Source organism: Halyomorpha halys, unplaced genomic scaffold, assembly GCF_000696795.3.
Source record: "Halyomorpha halys isolate HHAL.00 unplaced genomic scaffold, Hhal_1.1 Scaffold384.1, whole genome shotgun sequence".
NCBI lineage: Eukaryota > Metazoa > Arthropoda > Insecta > Hemiptera > Pentatomidae > Halyomorpha > Halyomorpha halys.
The window spans coordinates 37,903-50,043 of record NW_027107790.1 but is presented as its reverse complement, the minus strand read 5'-3'; the positions used below and the strand labels follow the sequence as shown (position 1 = coordinate 50,043).

General features: G+C 36.2%; 1 protein-coding gene across 3 annotated transcripts in view; it reads left to right on the top strand.

Annotated features, from left to right (window-relative positions):
* LRP1 (LDL receptor protein 1) overlaps positions 1–12,141 on the top strand; it is a 273,932-nt gene that overhangs the window by 224,831 nt on the left and 36,960 nt on the right. For all 3 annotated transcript variants that reach the window (XM_067046122.1, XM_067046121.1, XM_067046123.1), the window contains exons 52-54: positions 532–778; positions 6,658–6,972; positions 8,642–8,780. In XM_067046122.1, the coding sequence (XP_066902223.1) occupies positions 532–778; positions 6,658–6,972; positions 8,642–8,780 (701 nt within the window). The remainder of the gene's footprint in view (positions 1–531; positions 779–6,657; positions 6,973–8,641; positions 8,781–12,141) is intronic.

The following is a 12,141-nucleotide window of genomic DNA, read 5'->3' as shown; positions in this document are numbered from 1 at the left end:
GCTATCTAGTCCTGGAGCTCTCCCGATCCTTTGTCTGTCCACGGCAAGTATATACTTTAAATCTGCACTGTAATGTAGGTGTGGAAGAAATGAAATCACCCAAATTAATGAGGTACCCATGCTATAGCTAGGGTAAAAATTTATAAATAATTTGAAGCTAGAAACTCAATAAATTATATATATAATAAGCATATACTTTATTTATGTTCTAACATAGCCTGAAAGAACAAGAAATAAGAAAAACAAAATTAATATTTAGATTACATAATAATAATATAATATAATAAAAATAGTCAGAATTTAGGTACAGTCTTAAACCCTTGTTATATTAAAATTAGCAGAATAATGAGCCACATTATAACAGTGATCCAATGTAATGAACTAGATGTATAGCTGTGATATTTAATTTATGTATTTTTCTCTATTGAAATGTAAAAGAGTTAACAAATTAAATTTAAATATTAAAAATTTAGTTTGTTTTACATTGTTTGATGTATTATATAATTAAGAGGTAATGATTTGTTATAATAGGCCAATGGATCTTCACATCTACCATCCTTTGAGGCAGGTACAGCTAAAAAAAAATCCATGTGCTCATGGTGGTGGTTGTGACACCCTTTGCCTACTTAAACCAGGTGGTGGTAGGACTTGTGAATGTCCTGAGAATTATTATATTGGTGGAGACCAGCATAAATGTGTTTCAAACTGTACTAATGCCCAGTTTGAGTGCAAGTCTACCTACAGATGCATACCATTCTGGTGGAAATGTGATACTCAAGTGAGTTGTTAGAATCTATTACTTTTTTAAATCTATTTATTATTTATTAATGTATTGATTGGTGATGAGCATATTTTTTATTTTCAACACCAATTTGATTCTAATATACTATGTTTACCAATGAGTTTTTAGGTATTGATCCTATCATATTATTTTAAAATAATTCAGTTTCTTTTTCCTTTCATTTAACTGAATCAGGGTTTTCTACAGAGATATACATTTTAAGGTTCCCCAAGTCCAAATAACCAAGTTTCACTAATTGGTCATGGTGGCAGTAGAGGTTTAAAAATTAACTTACAAAAACTGACTTGTCAATAACAAATTAAACATAGTTAGCGTTAAATTTTATTATAGTTAAAGGTAAATAAAACAAAACAAAAAAACTCTGAATAAGAGGTGAACATATTCTATATTCTATCTATAACAGCTGAATTCTATATTTACAACCACAAAAATTATGATACAACTTCTCAAGATGAAAAGAAAGAAATATTAAAATAAAAATAATGATGAATTCAAGTATAAATAATTCTTAAAACCTACTATTTACACACAAAAAAAATGAAATAAATAAAAATAAGCATTAATTGAAAAGCAAAAATAACCAATATGTACAAATTATTTAAAAAAAAAATTAAAATCAATTATTACTCATCAATTATAATAATCAGTGAAAAAGGATGTTATAGAGTCTACTTACCTGGAGTCTAATTCAGGACCTCCAACTGTAACTGGGTACAAGTCATTGAGCTGAGTCCATCGATTTCATCTTTTATGTGAAGTGGTTTAGTCATTTGATGTACCACTTTAGTATGTCCCTATACTGTGCAGCAAATGCAGTAATGCCAAATCAGAACAATGGTAAAACCACAAAGCAATCGAGTCCACAATCACTCTGTGTATTGCTTAAAAGGGCTGTATTGCTACGACTGACTGGGAGGACTTAGCCCAAGTTTTTAACTTAAGCCTTTATACGTATTGTATATGGGCCTTAATTTCTAGTCTTCTATTATATTCAGTGCAACACAATACAACAAATGAACAATATTTATTGTTGTGTTGTTTTCTTTCAATGATCATATTTTAAAATCCTAATATTTTTGTTTTCATTATAAAAGTTATTTGGATACACTTATATATTTTGTTCATTTAATAGTACTAATTTATTTTCTATTCTAAATAAAAATAATAATAACCAATTTTTAAATTAATTTTAAGTAAATTGAATGTGTTTTACATAAATTGATTTAATGGATTCATAAAGAATCAATTATATCAATTTTAGACTGAATTGATTTATTTGATCAACCTTCAATATATTTCTATTGTACTAATATTGAGTTTATTTACCTCAAAACATAAAACATATTTTATTTATGTTTTTAATTTCTTATATTGTAGAAATAGCTTAAATTGTATATTTATATTTTCTTAATTAACAATTATTCAAATATTTAAATTTATGACTCATAATCTCGAAATATTTATTTTATTTACAATTGATCAAATAAATGTTATTTATCAGTATTGTTAGGGCGAGGAGCGTTTTGTAACTGAAAAACCGACCTCTTCCCCAGAGGAAAATGTTCAGTTACACAATATAGGGTTACACAATATAAAAAACGAAGGACCTGAAATGGAAATCACAAAAACAAAATAATAAAGAAAATTAAAGAATAAAAAACCCTTCCAACTGATACACAAATTTAATTAAATTAAAATATAAACAATGAAAAAAAAATGAATGGTAATGTTGTTATAAAAAATAAAAGTGTTAATTGTGAAAATTAATCTTCGGATATATGTACAAAATTAAGAGAATTTTATTTATAAAAAAAAATTGTATTTCAGTTTGTGAGAAAAAACAATTAGGGAAACAAAACAAAAGATAAAATATGAGGCTCGATGTGAGAATGGGAGAAAAAAAGTCACTCACAGTAGATGGCCGGGGGGGTCGATATGCGCATATCGTGGCTTCTTAAGGATATCTCCTCCGCAACATCCGCCATCATCCAGATGTTGATGATTGGGTGGATGAGGGTCCTGAATCGTACCCCAAAATTCTCTTGCCTCAAAAGAGGTGACCGGTGGGTACCTCTTAACTCTGACTCAGCCTCTAGACTCCGGACTGCCTTATTAGACCGTAATTCCATTGCACCTGTAGTGTTGTTATTAGTTTTTTTTTCTTCACTCAGTGCCCACAACATTGATGTTTTTTTTATTAGGATAGGTAGATATTTTCCAAAGGACACGAATTAGCCCATACTATCTTTATTGAGTTTATCTTATCTTATTTATTTATACCTTATCCTTTAGTGATTTTGATCCTAATTCCCAGGTTTTTGCAAACTATATCCAACAGACATACCGTTAGGCCGAGAGGTCTATCTTTTTTTTTTAAATACCACCTCCCTTGTAGAGCAGTCTCAAGTCTGCAATCCTCCACTTGTTTGGAAAGTACCCCTTATCCAAACACTCGTTGAATATATCCAACAACTCTTCTTCAATATAAGGGGCACTGTTCTTGAGGATTGCAGCATCTACGCTATCTAGTCCTGGAGCTCTCCCGATCCTTTGTCTGTCCACGGCAAGACGAAGGTCCCACATATCCCATGGTAAACATAGGTCGGTACCTGGTGGGTATAATGTGGTGCGTCTAACCATTCTATCATCTGCACTATCCTGGGACGGATCATCCCTAGGGTATGTATAGTCTATATACATCTTGGCAGCCTCTTCCAAGGTGGTTGCCTGGGCACCTCTCACTCTAATAGCCGCCATCACTTGCAACGGCTTAACCTTTCCCAGTGCCACCCTGTACGGGATACCCCAGGGATTCTTTTCTGATTCCTCTACAATAAATTTGTCCCAGGACTTCTTCTGGCAACGCACCCCGTTTCGGTATACCCTATACCTATGCTTGGATTCTTCTCGAAGTGCAGGCCTCCTCTCGTCATTTCTGCACTCCTGGTACCTACGCCTGGCCCTGTAGTATTATTTTTTTAACTGCGTCAGAGCCAGCGTCCACCATGGAACCGGACGTACTCTCACCCTTCGTTGTTGGAGGGTAATACTCGCCGCTTCGGTGATAGCGCCTGTAAGCATTGCCACTCTGCGGTCAATCTCGGGCTCCTCATCTATTGGGGCATCTCCCATTCTCTGTCAGCCAGTATTCCCTCCAATTCATTGGAAAACGCTCTCCAGTTCACCGATCTGTCTCTGACCATAGGGTCCAGTCTACAATACGCTTTGCTATGGGAGCCGTGGCAAGTGTCACATCTATCCAACTCTGGCCCCGCGCTCCAACAAATGTGGGACCAGAAGGCTCGTTCATAATAACCAGTTGACACCTCACCACGCATTCTTCTACCAACCTCCCTCTAGCGCCTGTGGGAACAGAACCCCAGGCCGTGCTCCACAAATTGGTGTCGGAACAGACTATCACGCTTTTATACTTTATACTTACTTTTCATACTGATCTGCTGTGGTGAATTGCTTCAGTTCCATTACGTCGAGGACAGGGTTAACGACAACAATCGCTACTCTAGGCCTCCTCTCGCCACTGCCTAGACCGACCACCCTCGACGTTGTTCCAAAACCTGTGACCACATTCTTTCGATAACAAGGCTCCTGAATCGCCAAGATGTCAGCACTTCGGGCGAGAGTTCTCAATTCGTCCACGACCACTCGTCTCCGGCCCATATTGACCTGCAGGATATGCAGCCTACGCATACCGGGTCTTCTTTGCCTGCTTGACCATCATCTCCAGATGTACCGGGCATTCCCTGCAGCCTGCACAATGTCGGAGATCTTTCCCTGCTCTGCCACTCGCCTTGCAATTCCTACAACACGAGGGTTCACCCTTCTTCTTTTCAGGGCACTCCTTAGCTTTGTGCCCAGTCCTTGGGCACCACCTGCACGCCACCTCCTTTATACAGGCTTTTGCAGAGTGTCCGTATTCTTGGCACCAAAGGCAGAGCAAGGGGTCCAGGTAATCTCTGATGGTCAGGCTCCACCATCCTCCGCTGACTTCCCTCATGGACAGGGTCATCAGGGCGAGTCTCATAGCTTGGTGCACCTCAAGCACCCACGTAGTTGTGAGCCCGCCCCTGGCAGGAGTGGAGAAGCAGGGTCTAATGTCTTTATCCTCCTTTGGAGCCTCTATAGGGATTTTGTCCCAAAGATATCTCTCCAGGATACTCCCCTCCCAAATATTGGGGACTCCTTTTACTTCTAGGCTCGCCTGTAATCCTTTTCCCCTCAGCTTATCCCAGGTGAGGAGCTTTTGTGCCTGGTCGGCACCTTCTGTCCTGACCAGAACACTGCCCTTTTGGGTGATTTTTATCAATTTTATGTCCCCAATGCTCTTCAATTCTTCTTGGGACGGGAGTTCCTGATATATATCTTTTGCAGTCCATCCCGCTGCACTTCCCTTGAGTGTGACATATGTTGCCGTCTCCTGGGGTTTAAGCGGAATGGCCGGAACGCTCGCAAGGACGCCAGCGAAGATAAGTTTTTTGCTTTCCTTTGGCCCTTCTTTTGGAGGCGCATCCTAGATTGGGGTCTTCTTCCTCCTCTTTCTTCACACGAATTTTTCCCAGCCTCCCCTTTCCTCTTTGCCGTCTGTAGAAGTATCCGATTTAAGGTTCCTTCCCCTACAGAACGGTGTCTGGCTGGACCTTTGAGGCATTGGGGCCGGTTCCGCGCCCTCATATTTCCTCCTCTCCTTCACCGGAATTAGCACTGAAGGCCCAGCTCCCATCGTCTTCGGTTCCTCTACTGCTCTTCGGTCCTCATTCCCCTTTTCTCTTCCTTTAGCCCTACATTTGGCCATACGTTCTAAGAGGATGCGGGCTTCTTCGACGACTTTCCCTTCCAAGTCTTTTATCATGCCAGAAACCCTTTTCAGTGTTGGTGAATCCCATTCTTTTTTCTTCTGATCATAGACCGCTCCTATGGCGTCCCCTATAGCCTCTGCTACCATTGGAGCCACAATCTGGGAGACCTTTTTACCAATGATCTTGTGTAGATCATCAGTATACATGGCTTCTTTTACCATTTCAGTTATTATTTCCGGGATAATTTCCCATTGGGCTACCAGTCCTACTATTATATTGGCTAGTTCTCTCAGCTGGCCATTTAGGTATTTGTGGATCTCGTGAGATACCTTTTTTCTCTCCAAGTAGCTTTTGACCCATCCTTGAATTACTTCCGCCCTCTGGACGGGTCTTTCAATTTCTGGGTTGGGCTTTAGAGGGGACTCCTCCTCCCTCTCTCTCTTCTTCCCCTTTTTTCCTTTGGGGCTCATTTTCCCATCTCAACTATCAGGTCCTGTATCTTTGTCGGCTTTACTGCCACTTCCTGAAAACAGCCTGACTTTTCCTGTCACCATTTTTCTTTCATTTGTCTCAACCAACGACATAATTCTTGTAACATTAGATGCTACAATGGCCAAGTCTCCCGCTATTGCAGCACTGCGGACGTATGATGACGACACCGGGGAACCCGTTTTCTCGTTCCCGATCGACGCCGGTACTGGGGTTCCATGTCCCTGCACCGTACTATGATTATTAATATTTCCCTCCATTGGATTTCGGAAAATAGCATTTTATACCTACTGCCAGGTATAACACAGCCGCCTTAATAATAGGCTAGGTTATAACCTGCAACAACTGAACATATAGTTGACTGGATAGTACGTATGTAACTTTTTTTCTCTTAAACTCAATGCATCTAACATAATTTTATTGTTTAGACCATGATATATTATTTTTATTGATGATGAGTTCAGACATTTGTCTACGAAAAAAAAAATTCTTCAATCTTTAAAAAAAATTATTATTCAAATTTTAAACTATTATAGTTTTAAATTGTTTCAGAATGATTGTGGAGATTTTTCTGATGAACCTAATGATTGCCCTCCATTCAAATGTGTCCCTGGCCAGCACATGTGCAACAGTGGTAAATGCATTCACCCAGGACAGGTTTGCAATGGTGAAGATGATTGTGGGGACAATTCTGATGAGAAGGATTGTGAAAAGTATCCATGTCTTAATTCTCAGTTCAAGTGTGTCGGGAATAATACAGTTAAGGATAAATGTATCCTTCGTCAAAAGCAATGTGATGGAAAATTGGATTGCCCCTTGGGTCAAGATGAAGAGAATTGCCAGGAAGTTACTTGCTCACCAGATCATGTGAGTTTTTCAATTATATGTGACTTTATGATTTGTGTGTTTTTATATAAAATAATTTTAGTTTGAATTATTAATATTGACATTTTTGATGGTTATATTTTAAATGATAAATGATTTCTTCATGGTTACAAAAATCATTTCTTACTAACAAGAATTATAATATAAACTATAAAATGAAACATTAAATTCATTTTAAAAAAAAGAACTTTACAAGTAAGATTAGAAAAAAAGATGAATTAATTTAAAATCAAAATCTTTTTTAATAAAGGTGATATAATTTGGCAATAGAATAAATATTGAATCAAGATTGACAAGTCTTAAAAATTTGATTGAAAAACCTCAGAAAGGGATGGTGACCACAAGTAAAACAAAGTTAGAGGAATTCAAGTATTCAAGTAAGAAGAACAGTTTAGGAAGATCATGGAGTTCAATTGATGACCAGTTAACTTTTACTTAAAGAAGGGCTTTATATTTTAGTTATTAGTGGAAATTCTTTCAACATCAAAAGGAGTATAGATAAAGTGGTTTGGAATATTAGAAGACATTACAGATGAAAAGTACTTAACCTAAATTAAAAAAAAACAATGTTTGAGAGCAATGGAATAACAGAAAATGAGGTTGCTGTAAGTTCAATAACTAATTTGTTTTGAATTTAAAGGATTTTAAGGTGTTGATTTAATTGAATTTTAAGTGATTAAGAGGCAGATTAAAGAAACTCCTCCGGAACATATGAGAATTGGTTAGACAATTCAAGAAAAATTTTGATATATACATATTTTTTTGTTTTGTTTTTTTGGTAGGATCAGTAAAAAGAAAATCAATTGAAAAATTGATGAGAAAAAAAGGTATGGGGAATTCAGGAGGTGATTATAAAGAATATTGCCTTTATATTTGTTATTATCTCTTCCTTTTTTTTTTTTTTTATGCTAACTTTCCATTCTGTTGTTCTTTACATCTTTAGTACCTCTTCCATTTCCTTACTTCTTATCATTAAATTATTTTAATATTAATTAAAATTTCAAATTTGCATTATTTTGTCACATATAACTTCTATATACTTATGTTAATATTAAGTTATATTAATATTAATATTATTATAAAATGTACTATTGTACTTTCTTTTTTTTTCATATTCCCAACATAATGTTAAAATATTTTTTTTGGAAGATTATTGGTTGGCCGTTTGTAATTGATTGTAGGAAGATGGCCCAGGTGGCGATCAAGAAAGGTACTATTTACTAGCAGTGAAAAACTACTAAATAAATTACCAATAAATAGTTTTTCTGCTATTTTTGTACCTTTCTTGAACGCCACCCAGGCCATCTTCCTATAATCAATTATTTTTTCTTCTTATTCTATTAATCTCGTATTTTGTTTTTCTTAGCCACGATGGAGGATTTCATTACTGTCTTTTTTATTGCTGACTTTATCCCCAACCATCATCTTGGTTATTGGTTATTGATATTATTGCAAATCATCCATTTAATGCTAAAGACATGCACATTAATACATATTATTATTACCTAATAATATAAAGAGTGTACATAATTGTTTTAATTTTTTTTTTAATAATATTTGTCTGAACTTAATCTACTATTAGACCTGAAATATTAGAGCTTACTTATATTTACTACTTCTTTATTTCCTCTCATGGTTAAATGTGTTTTAGTTTCAATGCGGTGGAAGAAAATGTATTCCCCAAGTATGGATTTGTGATGGATCTGAGGACTGCCCTGATGGATCAGATGAAAATCAAATAATGTGTGCTAACCGAACGTGCCCTACTGATCTTTTAGCATGCAGTTCAGGTCAGCTAAGCTTTTTGTTTATTATAAAATGATTTCTCATAGTCGTTGGCTTTATTTTTTTATAAGAGTGATTATCTTAAGACTTTAAGATAAGTGATTATCTTAAAGTAATTATCTAAGCTATATTTTAATTCATAGATATTTATTTATTTTTATTTTAATGAAGATCATTATTTAACACGTTAAATAATATTAATCTATAATAATATATAGAACTGAAGAATTTGCTAGTTGTAACGCTCCAATTCCAGGAACAACCAATCTAATACGAAAAATAGTTTATTTTTTTATTAGATGGGCTGTTTATTAAGGAAGGCTTTAGGCTTATCTCACACTACAACCAATAGGTAATCAGTAACCGTATACATAATAAAAATTTTGCCTAGGAACAATAACAATAACAACAATGATCATGGACACGTAGATGATCATTGTTGTTATTGGCTGGGGCTTTAGGGCGTAAAACCCTGAGGTCATCAATGCCCATGTTTTGCACATTCCTATTCATGGAATAGAAATGACATTCTTCAAATATGATGATTAGAAAGGTTTAATGTGGTCCATGGATTAATGTTTTTTTTTTAATAGTTTTTTATTTGCTTGGTGGGATTTCATTCCACATGGCTTGCCAACTAGCTGATATTTCATTTTTCATTGGAAGACTTATTTCTTGGGGTGTCAGAATGGCCGCGCCCTGACCTGGAAGAGCAAGTGCTTGTTTAGCTGCAATGTCCGCCAGTTCATTTCCAGCGATCCCCACGTGACCCGGCACCCATATAAAGAAAACAGTTTTTCCTAAGTTTTCGAGCATGTTGGTATAATTGTGAATTTTTATGATTGCCGGATGTTTCAGGTAAATGATCTTCATGGCTTTTTATGAACTTAAAGAGTTGGTAATGATAACTATGTTAGTGTGCGTCACTGTCATGAAGAAGTGGAGTGCTGAGGTTGTTGCATGTAATTCAGCTGTTTATACACTGCATATTTATGCAGTTTTATTTTATGGGTTGAGTTATTTGTGACAAAAGAGGATGCTGTAGATTCGTCAGATTTTGATCCATCAGTATATATCAAAAAAGGATCTGGAATATTTTCACGAAGATGTGAGAACCTAGTTCTATATTCAGTAGGTGATGTAATACCTTTGGGCCATCAGGACAATTGGAGCATTATATTTGGTAGCCTGTGTATCCATGGAGGATTGAGGACTTCCAGGATGCACAGAGGTATTTCCTTAAAGAACTCAATAGCAGTATGTGTTCCTTCTGCCAATGGGAGTGTTGAATTTATTTTATTTCTAAAAAAATTTGAATATTTTGGTTTGAAGATGTATTTATGAATAGTGTGATCGTTTTGAGGGTATAATTTTGAAAAGTAGTTTATTACCAGTTTTTTCCTTCTGAATAAAAGCGGAGGTAGTCCAGCTTCAGAACACAGACAAAGAATAGGGCTAGTTTGAAATGTTTCGGTTGCGATACATATCCCTGTATGATGAACCGCATCTAGTCTGGAGAGGATCCGGTGTCTGGCAGAGCCATAAATGAAACATTCATTGTCCATCTTCGAGCATACCAGAGTCCGGTATAATTTGATAAGTGTTTGTCTGTCTGAGCTCCAAGAGATGCCACTAAGAAAGCATAATATATTTAATTTTTTAATTGCATTAGATTTTAATGTTGAGATGTGCGTTTCCTAATTTAGTTTCTGATCAAATATCATCCCCAGGAATCCGTGGTTATTTGTGTAGGGTATCAAAGAACCGCCTAAATATAGTTTAGGAGATGGTGGGGTTATTCTTTTTCGGGTGAAATGGAGGCATTTAGTTTTCTCATGTGAGAACTCGAGACCGACTGGAAGTGACCAGTTATAAATTCTATTGATTGCTTCTTGTTATTTATGTTTAATGGTAATTGTAATCGCCGATTGACAAATAATGGTTAGATTGTTCACAAATAGTAGCGGATAACCCCCCTTGGCAAGTTGAGTCCCAAATCTTTAATCGCTAGGCAGAATAGTGTTGGGCTGAGAACAAGACCTTATGGGACTCCACTAATCTGTTCATGGTCATCGGATAATACGCATCCTATTTGTACTCTGAAGTGGCGATGTGAAAGAAATTGTTTTATCTATTGGTACATTTGTCCTTCAATTCTGACAGCTGATAATTTTTTGAGGATTATATCATGTTTTATATTATCAAATGCTTTTTTAAGAGTGTAAAATATTGCGATTGATTGCTGAACATTAATAAAAGAATATTGGGTTTCAGCCTGCAATGTAACCAGATATTCTACTGTGGCTCGATTTTTGCGGAATTCATATTGGACAGATTGTATAAGATTATTGTTTTCTTTTATCCACATTAATCTTTTATTGACCATACGTTCCATTATTTTACTGACACAGCTTGTTATGAATATGGGTCGGTAGCTGGTTATCATCCGCTTGTCCTTTCTATTTTTTAAAATTGGGATTATTATTGATTCCCACCTGATACTTGGGAATTGCCCAGTGAACCAGACATGATTATAGTACTTAAGCAGCCATTGTAGCATGTTATTTGGGAGTTTTTTTATGATGTCATTGTGGATTTGATCAGGTCTGTGTGTTGTGCCTTTGGCGGTATTTAAGATATGTTTTAATTCCCATAGGGAAAAAGGGAGGTTATTATGTACGGCTGCTTCATTATCTGTCCTATCGGAACCTATTGCTTTGTCAACGATGATATTTTTAGTGGAATTATATATTTCAGAGAAATAAGTGGCAAATATATTTGATATAATAGGTGGGTTATCTATCTGTTTTCCGTTAACGAATATAGTGTAACAGGGAAAGGAGGGATTTCTTGTAAATTTGCGGACTTTATTCCACACATCAGCTAACAATGTAGAGGAGTTTATGGAGCTAATATATTTTTTCCATGATAATGTATATAATGTTTGCCATGATCATATTGTGAGCTCACTGAAGGCGAGGGGTGTGTCGCCGGATCTTAGAAATGTGATTTCAGCTCTCCTTACAACAAACAACATCAAAATAAATATAGGTGCCCACTCAACAAGCCAAATCAGAGTAAAACGTGGAGTACCTCAAGGCGGCCCCTTGTTGTCTTCGCTAATCAACCTGGCCATAGACCATCTATACCGTGATCTGTGTGAGCAAAACTTTGTAAGTAAATATGGATATAAGCTCAATAGTGACCAAGGTTGGTGTGGTCCTCACAGGGTTCGCAGATGACCAGGCGGTTTCAGTGTGCGACAAGGTTGCTGCGGAAAGAGTTATTGATAGCATACAGAGAGGACGTTCAAAGAAATCTGTTTGGCATTGAATCCTCAAAAGAGTGTGGGCATCATCATAAATA